At 37.6% G+C, this 20,608-nt stretch overlaps 1 protein-coding gene across 1 annotated transcript in view; it reads left to right on the top strand.

Moving 5' to 3' along the window:
• LOC136028789 (innexin inx2-like) overlaps window positions 1-20,608 on the top strand; it is a 51,420-nt gene that overhangs the window by 16,273 nt on the left and 14,539 nt on the right. The window contains exon 2 of the mRNA XM_065706692.1: window positions 8,780-9,125. Within this exon, the coding sequence (XP_065562764.1) occupies window positions 8,780-9,125 (346 nt within the window). The remainder of the gene's footprint in view (window positions 1-8,779; window positions 9,126-20,608) is intronic.

The following is a 20,608-nucleotide window of genomic DNA, read 5'->3' as shown; positions in this document are numbered from 1 at the left end:
AACCATTGCTGTACTGTATTTAATATATGCTATGCTTTACCCCCCCCCCCCCAATGTGCAAATATATAGTCCATAACGGTGAGTTTGCGGTAGTTTTGCAAGAGAAAAAAGATGTTCCAAAAGTCAAAATGCGTCTATTAACAATAGTTTCATAACCCTAAACAATTGTTTAGGTAATATGAACATTGACCAAAAAAAGTATTTTAACTGTAAGTAAGGATCGACATTAAAACTTAAAACGAACAGAAATTATTCCATTTATGAAAGGGGTTGTCGCCTCCCCAATGCCTTGCTCTTTACGCTAAAGTTTGACTCTTTCTCACAACTCTACTTTTTAAAAAAATAAAAAAAATTAGCGTAAAGAGCGAGGCGTTAAGGAGGGGACAAACCCTTTCATAAACGGAATAATTTCTGTTCGTGGTAATTCTGAAAAATTAGAAAAAATGAGGTATTTTTAACTTACGAACGGGTGATCGGATCTCAATGAAATTTGATGTTAGAAGGATATCGTGTCTTAGAGCTCTTATTTTAAATCCCGACATGATCTGATGACATTGGGGGGAGTTGGGAGGGGGAAACCTAAAACTTGGAAAACACTTAGAGTGGGGGGATCGGGATGAAACTTGGTGGGAAAAATAGGCACAAGTCCTAGATACATGATTGACATAACCGGAACGGATCCGCTCTCTTTGGGGTAGTTGGGGGAGGGGTTAATTCTGAAAAATTAGAAAAACGAGGTATTTTTAACTTACGAACGGGTGATCGGATCTTAATGAAATTTGATATTTAGAAGGATATCGTGCCTCAAAGCTCTCATTATAAATCCTGACCGGATCTGGTGGCATTGGGGGAAGTTTGGGATGGGGGAACCTAAAATCATGGAAAACGCTTAGATTGGAGGGATCGGGATGAAACTTGGTGGTAACAATAAGTAGAAGCCTTACATACGTGATTTACATAATTGGAACGGATCCGCTCTATTGGGGGGGGGGGGGTTAATTCTGAAAAATAAGAAAAAATTACGTATTTTTAACTTACGAAGGAGTGATCGGATCTTCATGAAACTTCATATTTAGAAGGACCTCGTCACTCAGATGTCTTATTTTAAATCTCAACCGGATCAAGCGTAATTGGGGGGGGGGACAGTTGGGGGGACCGGAAATCTTAGAAAATACTTAAAGCAGTGAGATCAGGATGAAACTGGATGGGAAGAATAGAAACCTGTCTAAGATACGTGACTGACATAACCGGGCCGGATCTGCTCTCTTTGGTGGAATTGGGGGGGGGGGGTAATTTGGAAAATTGAGGTATTTGTAACTTACGAAAGGGTGACCAGATCTTAGTGAAATTTGATATTTAGAAGGATCTTGTGCTTTAAAGTTCTAATTCTAAATTCCGACCAGATCCTGTGACATTGGGGGAGTTGGAGGGGGAAACCGGAATTCTTGGAAAACGTGAAAATTGGGGTATTTTTATCTTACGAATAGATGATCGGATCTTAATGATATTTGATTTTTAGAAGGAATTCATGTCTCAGAGCTCTTAGTTCAAATCCCGACCAGGTCTTTTGACATTGGGGGGAGTTGGAGGGGGAAATCTTGGAAAAACACTTGGAGTGGAGGAATCGGGATGAAGCTTGGTGAATAGAATAAACAAATGTCCTTGATACGCGATTGACAGAATCGTACTGGATTCGCTCTCTTTCAGGGAGTTGGGGGGAGGGGTTCAGTGATTTGGCGATTTTGGTGCTTCTGGACGTGCTCGGACGATGAAAATTGGTAGGCGTGTCAGGGAGCTGCACTATTTGACTTGATAAAGTCGTTTTCCCAGATTCGACCATCTGGGGGGCTAAAGGAAGAGGAAAAACTAGAAAAAACTTAGGTATTTATAACTTACGGGTGGGTGATCGGATCTTAATGAATTTTGATATTTAGAAGGATATCGTGACTCAGAGCTCTTATTTTAAATCCTGACCGGCATTAAGCCTCTTATTTTCCTTTTTAAATCAATTTATTGATTCATAGAATTTTGTTAGAGCTCATACCATATGATCTCTTGGCTCTTAGCTCTTCTCGCCTCGTCACAAGTGCCATATTAGCTCTTAGCTGTTGTTATTAGTAATAAATATACGTAACTTACGTAATGAAATTCTATAATTGTATATTTTTATTACGTATATGAGGGGGCTCTCCCCCTCGTCAATACCTCGCTCTTTACACTTAAGATTCAACTTGGTCCCAATTCTTTAAGAATGAGCCCTGAATCACAAACGTAGTAGAATAAATAGTTGACATTAATAAAAATACTTTAGCGTAGAGTGAGGTATTTTGAAGGAGACAAACACCTTTATATACGTAATAATTTCTGTTCGTTTTAGGTTCTAATGCTGCTCCTTACCTCCACCACAAAAAAACTTTTTTTATTTATTTCCTCATTGTTCTTTTAAATAATGCTAGAAAATCCTGCGGCTTCTTCGTGCAAATTTTCTTCCCTCATGATAAATTCCTCCAAGGAACAATCCTGCCCCGTAACCCCCTCCCCCGACCCCCTTTAACGGGAAAAAGTCCACCTGAAATCGTCTGTATACGTCCCAATAACCATTATTTTATGTGAAGAATGGTCAAAGTTTGTGACTTGCAGCCCGTCCCCCAGGGACTCATCCCCAAAGAAATAATTATTAAGTTTTTCGACCATGCTGAACGAAATAGCTATCTCAAAATTTTGATTCAGTAACTTTGAGGAAAAAATGAGCGTGGGAGGGGCCATCCAATTTTTTTGGTCACTTAAAAAAGACACTAGAATTTTTAATTTTCGTTAGAGTGAGCCCCTCTCGCGACATTCTTGGACCACCGGTTCGATACGATCACCCCTGGGGAAAAGAAAAAACAAATAGACACGCATCCGTCATCTGTCTTCTGGCAAAAAAATACAAAATTCCACATTTTTGTAGATAGGAGCTTAAAACTTCTACAGTAGAGTTCTCTGATACGCTGAATCTAACGGTGTGATTTTGTTAACATTCTTTGACTTATAGGGGGCGTTTCCCCCTCTTTTCTAAAATAAGGCAAATTTTCTCAGGCTCGTAACTTTTGATGGGTAAAACTAAACTTGATGAAACTTATTTATTTAGAATCAGCATAAAAATGCGATTGTTTTGATGTAACTATTGGTTACATTGCTCCTTACTACAGTTCCTTACCACGAACTGTTGGATTTGCAAATTTTGAGTAGGAATTCTTAGCCATAGGCAGCGCAATAGTTCTTCCTAAGTAAAAAGCAATACGGGTACAATGTATTATTATTATTCTTTTTTTTGGGGGGGGGTCGTTTTAGACCAGGGCACTTCCTATCAAAGGAGTTGTTGTAGGAACTTCAAAAAGGGCTATTCGATTGGAAATTGAAAGGGCTAGTGCCTCTTTTAATAGTTGAAAGTAATTGGTTACAACCAAACTTTGAGATTGCCATTACGTTCAACGTCGTTGAAAAGTCCGAATATTATGTCTTTAAGGATCACAACCCCCCCCACAGTCCTCAGGGCAAGGGTTTTAAATTATGTCCTGGGGGCATTTAAAATTTATATATAAAAGGCTATCGTATAAACTTCGGAGGGGGCTCATTGGATTGGTAGGGTGGATACCCGCCCCACCTCGCACTCTCCCGGAATGCATCTGATAAAAGTTTTGAGATGGCCATTTATTGTCGTAGAAACCTCTAAAGAGGCTCATTTAATTGGAACTGAAGCTCATTTAAAATTCAAATGAAAGCCATTTATTTAAAAATAGTCCAAAGGTGATATAATTAGACGTATGAGGTGAACGGAATCTCATAGAGTCTGGGGATAAGTGTTATAAGTTATACCCAAGGGGCTTATAAGGCTTTAGTGGAAGGGGTGGTCGTGTGAACTTTAGAAGAGGCTCTTTTGATTTGAAATGCATAGTTCTAGTTCTTTTTTAATGAATAAAAAATGACCTAGAGTAACTAGCCTTCCTCCCTGACATCCTCTTTTCCCAAAACACATTCAATTGAAACTGTGAGATAGCTAGTTTGTTACCTATAGTCCAAAAAAGTATAACAATGTCTTTAGGGTGGACACAATCCCCCAAACACCAGTGACAAGGGTTGTAAGTTATGCCCGGGGCATATAAGGGTTTTGTGGAACGAGTAGTCGTATAAATTGTGGATCAGATGGAGCTCATTTGCTTGGTATTTTGAAGTTTTAGTGCCCTTTTTAAGAGTCGAAAGTTAATAGAGGGTAATCACCCCCCCTCCCCTCAAGCTTATCATTCTTCAAAACATATCCAATCGAAGTTTCAAGAGTCTATTTTGCTCAGCCTTGTTGTAAGGTTCCGTAATTATGCCTTCGGGTATGTCAACCTCCCCATAGTCCTCAGGACAAGGGTTGTAAGTTAGTCCATTCTTTCATTGTTTACACCTAGTATGTGTTATTGAGAAGATATGCATGTTTGAACTTTACTTTCCAAGAAGAAGAAAGTATTCAGGTGATACTTTCAGAGAATGTTGAGGGGAGTGTTGAACTAAATCAAAACACGTTATGTGTATAAGGATTGTCAAAAGTGCAACACTTTTTTGTATTAATTTGGAAAATTTAAGAAATAATAAGGTAGAAATAATAATAATAATGATAATAATAATAATAAAATAATAAGAAATAATAAGGTAGATGAACAAAAAGGCAATATTTGAATGCTATCAATACTACTACTGCTGCCACACTACCCCATTGACAGTAATAAGGGGATTTTGAACTAAATCCAAAGACGCTATGTGCATCCACATTGGCAAAATAGCGTATCTCAAGAATTGATTTGGGTATTAAGTTGGAACTTTCTGAGAATTCTTAAAGGGGAAGATCATCTCACCAAAAGGCAATATGTGCACAATGCTGCTAATACTACTCTTACTGCTCTATTTACTACTACTACTACTTCTATTTCAACTACTTGTAAGGTTAAGAGCACTGAGATGAAAATGTCAAGTAGCATATGAAGATACAGGTTATCGAAAGGTCCTAATAGCAATGTCATAGCAATGGCTGATTGTATGAAGTTGAAACTTCCAAGACTTGATGAGAGGAATGTTCTACTGATCAAAAGGCAATACGTTAGGTTATTGAAAAGGCTTCTCCAACATACAAATAGCAACCCATACTATGGATCCTTATAGAAAAAACTGAAAAATGTAAAATATTATTTTTTCCATGAAGAAGACTATGTCGATAAAAAACGAACAGAAATTGATGTAAAAAAAACTATTTCCACAAAACAAGATTTTCAAAGAAAAGGAAGAGTTCTATTGAGCCAAGAAGGAGCAGAAATTGAAACTCAAAACGAAAAAAAATTTTAATAAATAGCCGATTCAAACTCAAAACGAGCAAAAGTTAACATGAGCAAGGCTGATAACCCCCCATGCCTTCTCAAGATCAGATCATAAGTTGCGCTTTACTGAAAACAAAATACATTTTAAAAGTTTTGACTTTTCTTACTTTCAAAAAAAAAACTCAAAAATTTAAGGAATAAATCTCATTATCTTTCAATTAAACTGATAGTCCATGGTCATTTTTGTTTTTCAGTAAAGCGCAAATTATGTTCTGGTCTTGAGAAGACATGGGGGTTATTAGCCCTACTCATGTTAATTTTTGCTCGTTTTGAGTTTCATTTATTTATTGATAGTGATTTATGGTAGTTTTATGCTTGGGAGATTATTTAACTTTATTTCTGCTCATTCTTGGCTTTATTGAGCTCTTTACTTTTCTTTGAAAAGCTTGTTTAGTGAAAATAGTTTTGTAAATTAATTTCAGAGAAAATTGAACCACTCAAGTCATGGAAGTCTTGTTACGTGGGTCTCAGAAATATGTATACGAGTTATTCTGAATTGATGTCCATGTCCGTTACCGGTGTCCCTTTTGGGAGTTTTTCCAAGGCTGGTTCGTGGTAACGAAAGTGGTTTTTTTTTATGGCACTTGGCATTAACCAAGTGACATATAGTGATCGCAAATTCTGTCGGTCTGTCTGTCCCGGTTTTGCTACTTCAGGCACTTCCAGGCAAGCTAGGACTGGAAACCAGAATCAGGCAAGCTAAACTGGAGGGGGAAACTAGAAATCTTGGAAAATGCTCATAAATATCGTAGATACGTGACTGACGTAACCGGACTGGATCCGCTCTCTTTGGGGGGGGGTAGATGTTAGGGTTCAGTGCTTTGGCGAGTTTGGTGCTTCTGGACGTGCTAGGACGATGAAGATTGGTAGGTGTATCAGAAACCAGACCAGATTAAATTAGAAATTGTCGTTTCCCTGACTATCTGACTATTGACTATCTGGGGGGGAGGAGTGGGGGATAGTTAAATCGGAAAAATTAGAAAAAATGAGGTATTTTTAACTTACGAAGGAGTGATTGTAACTTAATGAAATTTGAAGTTTGGAAGGATATCGTGTCTCAGAGCTCTTATTTTAAGTCCCGACTGGATCCGGTGACATTGGGTGGAATTTAGGGGAGAACCTAAAATCTTGGAAAACACTTAGAGTGGAAGACCGGGATGAAACTTGGTGGGAAAAATAAGCACAAGTCCTAGATACGTGATTGACATAACCGTGACGGATCCGCTCTCTTTGGGAGAGTGGGGGGGGAGGGTTAATTCTGAAAAATTAGAAAAATGAGGTATTTTTAACTTACGAAGGAGTGATCGGATCTTAATGAAATTTGATGTTTGGAAGGATATCATGTCTCAGAGCTCTTATATTAAGTTTCAACCTTATCCGGTGAAGGGGATGTTGGTGGAGGGGGCGGAACCTAAACTCTTGGAAAATGCTTAGAGTGGAGGGATCGGGATGAAACTTGGTGGGAAAAATAAGCACAAGTCCTATATACGGGATTGACAAACCGGAACGAATCTGCTCTCTTGGGGGGGGGGGGGTAATTCTAAAAAATTTAAATATGAGATATTTTTAACTTTCAAAAGAGTGATCATATCTTGATGAAATTTCATATTTAGAAGGACCTCGAAACTTGGATCTCTTGTTTTTTATCCCGACCGGGTCCAGTGTCATTTGGGGGGGGGGGTGAAAATCTTGGAAAACGCTTAAAGCGGAGAGATCAGGATGAAACTTGGTGGAAAGAATAAGCACAAGTCCAAGATAGGTGACTGACATAACTGGACCGGATCCGCTCTCTTTGGTGGAGTTGGGGGGGGGGGGAGTAATTCGGAAAAATTAGAAATAATGAGGTATTTGTAACTTCCGAACGGGTGATCAGATCTTAATGAAATTTGATATCTAGAAGAATCTTGTGCTTTAAAACTCTCATTTTAAATCCCGATCAGATCCGGTGACACTGAAGGGAGTTGGAGGGGGAATCCGGAATTCTTGGAAAACGTGAAATCGAGGTGTCTTACGAATGGGTGATCGGATCTCAATGAAACGTGATATATAGAAGGATCTTATGTCTCAGATGCTCCATTTTCAATTGGAATCAGATCCGGGGACATAGAGGGTTGGAGGGGGGAAATAGAAATCTTAGAAACCGGAAATCTTGGAAAATGCTTAGAGTGGAGATATCGGGATGAAACTTGATGGGAAGAATAAGCACGAGTTATAAATACGAGATTGACATAATTGGTACGGATCCGTTCTCTATGGGGGAGCTGGGGGTTGTTAATCTGGAAAAGATAGAAAAATTGAGTTATTTTTAACTTAAGAGTAAGTATACATTTTAGGGTGGGCGAAGTTTTTGCTGGGTGTTTTTCCAGTGGTGAATTTTTCATGGGGAGGGAAGTTTCCAAGGGGTGGTCATATCAGAGGAAATTATACACTGGGGAAATTTGCCAGAATTCCTGTACAAAATTCTTCTTGTATGTCTTGCTTTCTTTTAATCCGCCTCAATTTTAGCGCGTGGAGCTGTTAAGGTGTAATTGTCCGAGGTAGATTTTCACCCAGAGTTTTTTTTCAACTGAAAGTAAGGAGCAACATTAAAACTTACAACATATAGAAGTTGTTGCGTAGATGAAGGGATTGCCTCCTCCTCAAAACCTCAATCTTCACGCTAAAGTTTGAATTTCGTCCCATTCTCTAAGAATTGCTCCTGACACACAAGGGTCGTTCAATTAGAACAATAAGAAGTTTTTTTCACGGTACTCAAAAACGTTAGCGTAGAGCGAGATGTTGAGGAGGGGGCTATCCCATTCATATGCGTAATAATTTCTGTTTGTTTTAAGTTTTAATGTTGCTTCTTACTTTCAATTGAAAAAACTTTTTTTTTTAATTTTTTCACCTAAAGCGTTACTAGGGTTTCAAAAAGTACCTAAAATAGTACTTCCTTTGAAGTTTGAAATCCTTCCTCTCCAAAATAACCGATGATATTAGGCTACATAACTGCAAAAAAGGGTAGGCGATCCCCTCCCACGAGATACGCCCTAAGAGCCACAGAGGAAAATGGAAAAATAGTGCCTTGAAAAAGTACGTTTCCGATTTGCCCCCCTCTCAGCCTTGGAAAACTACTCTGAATGCGCAATTTTCATTTTAATTCCGGTGACCAAAGAAAAAGTTCAATGAGTCAGAAATAAGGACAGTTAATCTCCATTGAAAGACATGTTAATTGCATTCTCCTAACTCGTCCAAAATTAAAAAAAAAAAAATGCTAATAGTACTTCGCAAATTGCTTATGATGATGATGAAACTAAGGGATTCGTCAAAAGTAATTCGGAAGTAGTGTTGAATGTAGACGAGCAGTGTTTGGGTCACACTCTGATTTTTATGCAATTTTCTAGGAATTGGACCTCACACAGATAAAGACGAAAAGAAATATCATAAATATTACCAATGGGTATGTTTTGTCCTGTTTTTTCAAGCCTTGATGTTCTATATTCCCCGATACTTATGGAAAACTTGGGAAGCTGGTAAAATGAAAATGCTTGTTCTCAACCTAAATTGCCCAATTGTAGCTGAAGATACTAAAAGTTGCCGGAAGAAGCTCCTCATTGACTACTTCATTGCAAATTTGCGGGGCCACAACTTTTATTTTGCTCGTTTTGTTATCTGTGAAGTCCTCAACTTCATCAACGTAATACTCCAAATATATTTAGTGGATCTATTTCTTGGAAACGAATTCAGCAGGTATGTTTTGGCCTTGACTGTTTTGTGTTTATGAATTTTAGGTGGATGGTTTATAGCAATGATAAAAATAGCTTTATTTAGTATGTACTGCTTAGCGAAAAGACGTTTGTTAATAAACTCTTATATCTGTGCAGTCAAAATTTTAATGGAACATCCCTGTTATATCTAATTTAGATAATTTTTTTGGGAAGTTTAACTGTATTGGAATGACTTTTCGTAACCCATGGCTCGTAACGTTGAGCTGTTGATCGTGCCTACGTACAATACAGACACGTACGCAGGAATTTTTTTCGGGGGGGGGGGGCAAAACCTTCGAAACAGAAGATACAAAGTAGCACCTTTTTTTAATTTAGTAATGTAAAAAGCACGTATATCGGAAAATACAGATTAACTTTAATCTATAGTATTCTAGCGGATGGGGGGGGGGGGAAAGAAGACTGAAGCCTCAAAAGTACGTTTTAGGCTCAGTTTATGTTCACAGCGATTTAGAACCAGTGATTAATCTATTATATCCCACTGAAAGGAAAATTTTAGGGTTAACAGTGCAATATGGGCGCTGCGGGGGATAGTTCTTCTATTGCAAAAACGTAGGTTTTAATGAAAAGCGATAGTTCCCAAAATTGATCCATTAAAAGCTGTACTTTATCCTGAAGAGGGGGGATAAACGCCCTAATATCAAGGATAATTCTATTTTGCTGTGGAAAGCAAACTCTCTTTACAAAAAAAAAATAAATAAAAAAAAATAACAGTACAATTGCTAATTACTTCAAAGAGGGTAAAAAGTTAGACAGAAAATGGGTTAATAATTGGGCAGTGACTTGACCGGATAATTGCATGCTGTAAAATCCTCCCAAAAAGGCTTCACACATGTATCTAGATTCTTAATAAATGTCCTACTTTTGCCAGAAATCCCAAGAAACCATGGGGAAATTAAACATTTCACAAAATTTCGGGGGGTAGGGCCGGGCCCGAAGGCCCCCCTCGAAGTACGTGCCAGGTACAGAAACTTCTTTTTTAATACCTCAATAGCTCTTTCTCCAAGTAACTTTTCCTTATTTCAAAGCCGATGTGGAATGGGGGGTATAGGGAGGGGAGGAAAGTCTCTAGAATTCTGATGACCTCTAAATCAGATATTCCCAATAACAATACTGTATTTAAACCATGGACAAAGCTCAAAACTTGCAACCCTTTCCCCGGGGACTGTGGGGGATTAAGTCATCCTCAAAGACATAGTTATTAGATTTTTCGACTATGCTGAAAAAATGCGTATCTCAAAATTTTGATCTCATCACTTTAGGAAAAAAGACCGTGGGAAGGGCCCTAATCGCCCTCCAGTTTTTGGGGTCACTCAAAAACGGCACCGGAACTTTTAATTTCCGTTTGAATGGGCCCTCTCGCCATATTCTAGGACCACCGAGCCGATACGATCATCTCTGGAAAAAAAAAAGAAACAAATAAAAATGCATCCTTGATCTTTCTTCTGGCAAAAAAATATAAAATTCCATATATTTGCAGATAAAAGCTTGAAGCCTCTACAACAGGCTCTCTAATACGCTGAATCTGATGGAGTGATTTTCATTAAGATTCTGTGACTTTCAGGGGGTGTTTCCCCTTTTATTTCCAAAAACAGGCAAATATTCTCAGGCTCGTAACTTTTGAGTAAGACTAAACTTGATGAAACTTGTATATTTGAAATCAGTATAAAAGTCAAATTCTTTTTATGTATCTATTGATCCAAAATTCCGTTTTTTTTTTAGAGTTACAGTTACTATTAAGCCGGGTCGTTCACAACTTGAACCAACTGTTTGATAGTTAATGGACACGAACACATTATTGTATTCGATCTTGTGAAATATTAAATAAAAGAACAAGTTTCTTCAGCTGAAAGTAAGGAGCAACATTAAAACTTGAAATGAACAGAAATTATTATGTATACAAAGGGGTTTCCCCTCCTCAATGCCTCACTGTTTATGCTAAAACTTTGACTTTTTGTTTCAATCATTTAAGAATGGCTTCTGAAACACAAATGCTGTTTAATTAGTAAAGCTGTTCTGAACCAAATTTCGAAAAGTTCTAAAAAAAAATGTAGCGTAAAGAGCGAGGTATGTAGTAATTTCTGTTCGGTTAAAGTTTTAACGTTGCTCCATAACATATCACCTCACGTGAATAATTAAAATGAAATTTGAATATTTTAATTTTTTTGGGCTAAATGGCTTTCTCATAGTTTTGATCGGACGATTTTGATAAATAAAGGAGTGGGGGAGGAGACCTAGTTGCACTCCCATTTTTGGTTAATTAAAAAGGCAACTAGAACTTTTTTACGAACGTTTTTATTAGTAATAAGTATACGTAACTTGTAAGGAAATTCTATATTTGTTTATTTTTTTATTTAAGGGTTTTCCCCCTAGGACCAAAGGGTCGATACGGTCACCCCTAAAAAAGATTTAGAACCAGTGATTAATCTATTATATCCCACTGAAAGGAAACTTTAAGGGCTAACAGTGCAATATGGGCGCTGCGGGGGGTAGTTCTTCTATTGCAAAAACGTAGATTTTAATGAAAAGCGATAGTTCCCAAAATTGATCCATTAAAGCTATACTTTATCCTGAAGAGGGGGGATAAATGCCCTAATATCAAGGATAATTCTATTTTGCTGTGGAAAGCAAACTCTCTTTACAAAAAAAAAAAAAAAAAAATAACAGTACAATTGCTAATTACTTCAAAGAGGGTAAAAAGTTAAGACAGAAAATGGGTTAATAATTGGGCAGTGTCTTGACCGGATAATTGCATGCTGTAAAATCCTCCCAAAAAGGCTTCACACATGTATCTAGATTCTTAATAAATGTCCTACTTTTGCCAGAAATCCCAAGAGACCATGGGGAAATTAAACATTTCACAAAATTTCGGGGGGTGGGGCCGGGCCCGAAGGCCCCCCTCGAAGTACATGCCAGGTACAGTAACTTCTTTTTTAATACCTCAATACCTCTTTCTCCAAGTAACTTTTCCTTATTTCAAAGCCGAGGTGGAATGGGGGGGGGTATAGGGAGGGGATGAAAGTCTCTAGAATTCTGATGACCTCTAAATCAGATATTCCCTATAATAATACTGTATTTAAACCATGGACAAAGTTCAGAACTTGCAACCCTTTCCCCGGGGACTGTGGGGGATTAAGTCATCCTCAAAGACATAGTTATTAGATTTTTCGACTATGCTGAAAAAATGCGTATCTCAAAATTTTGATGGCATCACTTTAGGAAAAAAGACCGTGGGAAGGACGATTTTGATAAATAAAGGAGTGGGTGAGGAGACCTAGTTGTACTCCCATTTTTGGTTAATTAAAAAGACAACTAGAACTTTTTTTACGAACGTTTTTATTAGTAATAAGTATACGTAACTTGTAAGGAAATTCTATATTTGTATATTTTTTTTATTTAAGGGTGTTCCCCCTCGTCAATACCTCGCTCTTTACATCAAGGCTTCAATTTGGTCCCAATTCTTTAAAAATGACCCCTGAATCACAAATTCTGTAGAATAAATAGTTGAAATTACTAAAAAATACTTTAGCGTAAAGAGCGAGGTATTTTGGAGGAGACCAACCTTCCTATATACATAATAATTCGTGTTCGTTTTAGGTTCTAATGCTGCTCCTTACTTACGCGTGAAAAACTTTTTTTTATTTATAGGATATTCTCATTGTTTTTTAAATGATGCTAGAAAATTCTGCGGCCCTTTCATGAAAGTTTTCTTCCCTCGTGACAAATTCCTCCATGGAAAGATCCTCCAACGGAAGCCCCTCCCCTGACCCCCTTTAACATGAAAAAGTCCCCCTGAAAACGTCTATACATGTCCCGATAACCATTACTATATGTAAACAATGGTCAAAGTTTGTAACTTGCAGCCCTTCTCCCGAGGACTGTGGGGGATTAAGTCGTCCCTAAAGACATAATTATTAAGTTTTTCGACCGTGTTGAACAAAATGGCTATCTCGAAATTTTGATTCAGTGACTTCGGAAAAAAAATAAGCGTGGGAGGAGGCCTAGGTGCCCTCCAATTTTCTTTCACTGAAAAAGAGCGGTAGAACTTTTAATTTCCGTTAGAATGAGCCCTCTCGCGATATTCTAGGACCGAAGGGTCGATACAATCACCCCTAAAAAAAAACACGCATCCATGATCTGTTTTCTGGGGAAAAAAATACGAAATTCCACATTTTTGTAGATAGGAGCTTGAAACTTCTACAGTAGGGTTCTCTGATATTCTGAATCTGATGGTGTGATAGTTGTTAAGATGCTTTGACTTTTAGAAACTTGATGTAACTATTGGTATCAAAATTCCATTTTTAGGGTTTCAGTTACTATTGAGCCGGGTCGCCCCTTACTACAGTTCCTTACCCCGAACTGTTTGATATTTCTCCAATAAGAAGGGGAGTATCACGCCCGCACTTTTATTTGTCCTTAGTCTAATCAAAGGGAGATTGAGATATTATTTCCTACACCCCCCCATACACACACCCCTTTCTATTTTTATTTGAAGACTCATGGAAAGTTACACAAATCGGGCATTGAGATGCGTTCTTTTAGGCAAGTATCATACCCCCTTCTTAAATTGAAGGAGGCTGACAACTTCCAGCCAAGGGTTTTCGACCATGGTTTTTCTAATTATATACTTTTTATTTTGATCTGACACCGTTTTCGAGAGTTTCAAGCTCTTTTTGGAAATTTTCATGATTTGTTTTTGTCCTAATATTTTGAGTTTAACTATTTCAAAATTTTACGAGCCTTGTTTTTTGCAGTCGTGCCTGAGGTCAAGTTGCTGAGAAGATTTCGGTCTTTTAGCGAATACTTTCGCGGTTTCTGCTCTGATATGTTTTTATTTGAATAATTTACCCAAAGGCTAAATAAGAAACACAAAACGTTCCAATTTTTGTTTTATCAAAACTCTTCAGTTCAAATCACTTGTTAAATTGTTAAAATATGCTGATTATGCAGCGTCTTGTCGAGCTTGTATTACAGGATGCATTGGAATTTGACACTTGAATGATGTAGAACGAATTTGGATGCCGCGTGCGGATTTCCTTTGCAGAAAATTGCCAACTTGAAAAGGGAAAAAAATATTTAGTGATTTCTTTGTTGCTAAGTGATGTTTGTAATAATGAAAAATAATCTAGAAAATTTTCCCAAAAATGTTAGTAGAGTCGGGTTATTAACCCAAAGGGTCAAGTTGAGGCATTTATGTATTATCCCGACCCTCTCAAGAAGTGGGATTAAGCTAATTCTAGTAAAATATAACAGAATATGATGAAAATAACACTGTATTAACAAAATTATTGAAACTACAGAAGAAAATTATGGAAATCAAACCCCCCAGAACACACTATGTTAAATACCTAGCCTAATCGCCTCTATATATTAAATATCTAATAAAGGTATAACTACAATATATTTTTTATCAATGAGACTAATTTAATTATAACCTACTGCAGACAGACAAACTAGTTTCTCTCAGATCTTACAGGTCAAGAGCTTCAGTTGGGTCGGGATAATATGTAAGTACCCAAGCTAGTAATAAGCTAGATCATTATGTTCACAACCATTCTCCCCTTTGTTTCTGACATCCCATGTAGCAATACTCCTCAAGTCAGGTTAAGTTATCACAAGTGAGAATAACTCAAGAAGTGAGGTTAAGTTAATCTGATCTAAACGGAATATGTCAGTTCCTTTTGGACATCCCTTTCAAAACACCCTATGTTTTTTCAAGACGACCTTAAATATTGTTAAATATTTGGCCGTTTCATGCAGCTTCCGTGTGAAGCTTTTAACTAAACTTTAACAAAAACTGCTAACTGCAACGGTTTCGTCAGAGCTCTCTTCCTGAACAAGGACAATGGGCACTTCCTCCGGAGGGGGAGGTCCCCAACCATATAGGTAGATGCTAACTTCTATTGGTAGCGTTATGTATACTTAAACAATTTATCACTGGTTTAGCCTACAACATTCAACCGTTTCATCAGAAGTTCAAAGAGAACATTCAACTATAAAAATCAACATTTGGTTGAACTTGTGACACTTGAAACACAAGCCATGAAGTGCATCCATTTTGTGAAATGGATAAAGCAGGGACTTCAATTGGGGGAGGGATTTGCCTTCCCATATTCCCTCCCTTCTATATTTTGAAATTTTATTTTTTATATTTTCATCGGAAAATACTTTTTCGGTACATTGATTGAAAAATTGAAGAAAAAAATCCACTCCTAGACTTCAAAAAATATATCCCCACCCCCTCCTGCATTTTCACGAATTGACACCACCGAGGTAAAGCCGTTAAAATAATTTAATTGTGTAAGAACGGTGAAAGCTATCGACGCTTGTGGAATTCGTCGTAACAGTGTTATTGAAAGTTATTTTCCCCAAAGATTGGCTAGTGTATTAGTGAAAAGAGTCTTCCCATTTTCAGAATGTTATTCTGTTTCCGATGACCTTCAAAGTCTGCTATTGCGTCTACATACATGTCTCCCTTCCCGCAAGGCAAACTGTTGTGTAACTTCTGGAAACGTCCTACGAATCCACCTATAATAAATATTGTCAATGACGTGACATAAGTCAGCTACTCCTATTTTGTGGAATATAAGCGAGGTACTAGCTAAGCATCGGCACTGTTTCTGTTTTTGAGAAAAACAGAAACAGAAAAAAACAGTTAGAAAAAAAACAGAACAGAAACAGAAACAGGTCAAACAAAAACAGGTGACCTGTTTCTGTAATCTATTCTGTTTTTCGAAAAAACAGAAAACAGCTGTTTTTTTTAAAAAAACAGCTGTTTTAACAGCTGTTTTTCCTGTTTTTTCCTTACTTCTTCTATTTCTAATAGGAAAGAAAACATCTTCTTGTTAAATCCTTGTAGTCACATACAAAAGATGAGCAACTTCGTGTAATTCAACACACTAGCGTATTTTTAGGGGGGGGGCGAAATTTGTCATAAAATGTGTCCAATCGGGTGATACCAACGCTATATTCCTTTCAAGCTTAAATGTCATTTATAATTGACAATTTACCCTAGTTGCTCTTAGACCGTTGCTTTAGTGGTAAACCATTGCTCAAAGCATTTACCAACACTATATTCACCGCTTAAAGCACGGATGCTTTCAAGCCGAGGCTACTTAGACCGCTGCTTGCTAATATATACCAGACAGACACAGAGTCATCCCATCTAGCTTATGTCCACCGCTTAAGTTAGAGGCTATTTAAACCGTCGCTATAGCGGTAACCCATTGCTCTAAGCAAATACCAACGCTCTATAACGCTCTATGGTTAGACCATTGCTCAAGTGGTAATAACCCTCCGCTACACACATACCAAGGTGTCTAGGTTCACCGCTTAAAGTACGGATGCCTTCAAGCCGTGGCTTGTTGGACCGCTGTTCTAGCGGTAACCCATTGCTCTAAGTAAATACCAACGCTATATTCCTCTTTTATATGGGATTTCATTGAGCCCATGTTTGCTGCTTAAAGCACGAATCCTTAAAGCCGTCAATGGTTAGACCGTTGCTCAAGCGGTAATAGCCATCCGCTACACATATACCAACAGTAGAGACATTGTCATATGGGGTTCCCATCTAGCCCATGTCCACTGTATAGCGTTCAAGCTTCTCTCTCTTTCTCTATCTCTCTCTTTCGCTCAGATTTACCCCGCCGTGAATTAGCATGAGAGGTTGACTCTAGTTGAGCATTGTGGAGTGACATGCATGAGAGGAAAATTTTCAAGTAGTCAACCCGTAGTCAACGGGTTGACTCTATTTCAGCATTGTCAAGGGACATGCATGCACGGAGAGGTGTAGCATAAATGGGAGACAGTCACAACGGCAATCAAAGGGGTAAAATTAACCTTGACTGGGTTGCCCACTTAATTGGACAATCTGTCTTAGCTTTTTTCTACAATTGGCCATGACTTTGACTTTTCCCACAACTATTCCCTTTTTGTTTAAATTCAAAAATCAACGGTATCATGGTATCATGCCCGCTAGATGTGCGTTTCGGTACGGTAGGTACGGATAGGTATCATGCGTTTCGGTATCATGCCCGCTAGATAGCGCGGCATTTGAAAAAAAAAACAGAAAAAAAAACAGAAAACAGATAAAAAAACAGAAACGGAAAAAAACAGATGAAAAAAAAAACAGAACAGAAACAGAAACAGGTAAAACAAAAACAGGTAGCCTGTTTCTGTTTTCTGTTCTGTTTTTTGTAAAAACAGAAACAGAAACAGGCAGAAACAGGCAAGAAAAAACAGAAACAGAAACAGAAAACAGAAACAGTGCCGATGCATAGTACTAGCTAACAGTTGCTGCTCAATCTTAGTGCCTACTTAAGAAGAAATGTTCAATATTGAATCTTGGTCCAAGGAAGCACCCCAAAAATCCGTGCTTGAAGTGACATTTTTCTTCCGTTTTTTATGCACCATATCTTACATTCCTAAATAGAGGGGTTCGATTCCTGGTGTCGCTTGTTGTTTGGTTTAACATAGGGGTCAATGATGTGACTGTAAGTTCTACCAGAGTCGACACAACTTTAAATGATTGCCCGGAGAAATCGGTAGGTGGGGACGGGAAGCGTCGGATGATTCGCCTCCCCCTTCCCCAGTTATGTATTGGACTCTCGGTTAAAGGCAGCAAACTTCGAGGTCGGTGCCTGCGTCAGGCAGGCAATTGGTCAATATGTGAAAAAAAGTTTCTACTTTCTGGTTTTAGTTTCTAGTGGTTAAAGCTTCTAGGTTCTACCTGCAACTTAAATCTTCGTAGCGACAAGTTATTCTTTTTACCGAATCTCCAATCTATCCAGTACCTTTTGTGTCTGAATTAATTTAAAAAAAAAGTTTTTCCGAGGAAAGTAAAGAGCGTAAAAAAAGGAAAAAAAGAAACCTTTTGTAAAAAAAAACGGAAACAACAGTGCTACCCATGCAAAAAAAGTGATTTTCCTTGGTGTTCATGGTGGAGGACTGTTCAGGTTAATAACTCAAGGTTTTTAATCACGCTGATTTCAATGGTTCACTTTTTAATTCGATTGGACGCCATTTTTCAAAGGTCTCAGGCTCTTTTTCGAAATCACCATAGATTTCTTTTCGCAATAAACTTTTACTTTTAAAATTAACTGAAACAGTAGTTACCATACCTAATTCAGTGTCAGATGGCAATTTTTTGCAGTAGGCAGTTTTTTGAAAACGTGTTTTTCAGCTTTTGCTTACTTCGGGCTATGGTTCGCACTTTACTAGGTTACAGCTACTGCTGCAACCATAACACTCTTCCTTTTGGATTTTTCTTATGCGTGAATATTTAAATAAATAAATTTATCTTTCTCATTTTTATTCGTGCTGTTTGTTTGTATTATTTACTGCCGACCTTTCTCTAAAATTTCTTAAACTATTAGCCTACAAAATAAATAAATAAGCCGAATGAACAAGAGCATAAAATAAAGTATGTAATGGTACTGCTTGTCACTACTTTCGACAAGTTGTGACAGGAACTAGGTGTCACTCTAGGGGCTTTAAATTATATTTGCGAGCGAAACGATATTAAGATAATTTGTCAAACTGTATTGGCCTGCCATAATTGCTGAAGAAGAGAGGCGGTTGTTCTCTCGAAATATTCGCTTTCTGTGTTTTCTTCAGTATTTTCATTTGTCCTTAAAAACCCATTTTTGATCGTTTTCTTTCTTTTTGCTGAAGAAAAGAGGCGGTTGTTCTCTCGAAATATTCGCTTTCTGTGTTTTCTTCAGTATTTTCATTTGTCCTTAAAAACCCATTTATGATCGTTTTCTTTCTTTATGCCGAGAAAAGAAGCGGTTCTCTCGAAATATTCGCTTTCTGTGTTTTCTTCACTATTTTCATTTGGCCTTTAAAAACCCCATTTTTGATCGTTTTCTTTCTTTATGCTGAAGAAGAGTGGCGGATGTTCTCTCGAAATGTTCTCTTTCTGTGTTTTCGTCACTATTTTCATTTGGCCTTTGAAAACCCCATTTTTCATCGTTTTCTTTCTTGAAACGATATTATATTTGGAAAGAGCAGAAAAAAACCATTGAGTAGGGTGTTCACCTTGTCTCGATGTAAATAATGGAGCCATCTAAAAATTTACCGCTGATTTTCTCGAGGTCTGTTTCCTAGGATGATGTTTTTGTATTTTGTGCCAAACCGAATAATTCCGCGAATGTTGACTAACAAATACTTGTTTGTCATACGACACTTGTTTTATCATTTTGTAGGTTTCTGCGCACCTACAAAAATTGTTACTTAGATCTTTCCTGTCTAAAATCAAAATAGATTTTCTTTTATAGATGCATTTGGATAGCTGAAATTTAATCTTGACTAATTATTTTTGAAAATCTCGAAAACTTTGCGAATCCTCTCTTCATTTTTATATTTTTCGTTAAAATTGCCTTTTTATGATTTTGACAAATTTGGCCCCTACTCCCTTCCGATGATACAAATTATTGCGGATGTCCTGTCCAGTGGTAAAAAAAAAATCATCTGCAGTTTGAAATTACTAGGTTGTGTAGGAAATTATGGCAAATTTTTTGTTCTGAAACAATACGTATGGATTTTTTTTTAGCAAACCAGTAAGATTAGCTAATTGAACAAGGACTAGACTACTTGTTCAGAGTTCAGAGTCTATTCACCAATAAATACAGGTTGGAAATACAATACTCTTATTCCCCCACGAAAGGCTCCATGGCCAGGGACACAAGAGGGATACAAAAAAAATACAATATAAGCAACAACTTGGTGACGTATCCTGTGACTAGGAGGTTCCAACTTGGTGACGTATCCAACTCAACCTAAAAAAAAAGAACTTAATGCAGTGTTGATTCCTAATGACGCAACTGTTTTTACCAAGTGGCTCAAAGAAATACCATTGCTCATATTCGTCAATTTTTCTTTCCGTGGTCATCTCTCTTGGTGTCGAGGTATCAAGTGGTTTTTTCCAAGTAAAGGGTAGAAAAAATAAAAAGATGCACTTTAAGATCAGTATTTTTTACATTCCATTGTTCACATCATTACTATTGTTCACATTCGTCGTTTTTTCTTCGTGTGGTCAGCTCTCTCGGTGTCGAGATGTCAAGTGGTTTTTGTCCTAGGAAAGGGTAGAAAAAAAATGAAAAGGTTCACTTTTAGTTCGGTATTATTCACATCCATTGTTCACATTCGTCGTTTTTCTTCGTGTGGTCAGCTCTCTCGGTGTTGAGGTGCCAAGTGGTTTTTGTCCTAGGAAAGGGTAGAAAAATGAAAAGGTGCACTTTAAGGTGAGTATTATTCACATTCCATTGTTTACATGAATTCCATTGTTTACAATCGTCGTTTTTTCTTCGCGTGTTCAGCTCTCTCAGTGTTGGGAAAGGATAGAAAAAATGAAAAAGTGTACTTTTAGGTCAGTATTATTCGAGAAGAGTGATTCTTTCTGGTCGAGGATCGTCCATCCCCACCCTTTCCCTGTGTTTATGCGTATTG

This window comes from Artemia franciscana, chromosome 7, assembly GCF_032884065.1.
Source record: "Artemia franciscana chromosome 7, ASM3288406v1, whole genome shotgun sequence".
Classification (NCBI taxonomy): Eukaryota; Metazoa; Arthropoda; class Branchiopoda; order Anostraca; family Artemiidae; genus Artemia; species Artemia franciscana.
Note: the sequence above shows the minus strand (reverse complement) of the source record. Positions and strands in the feature narration are given on the sequence as shown.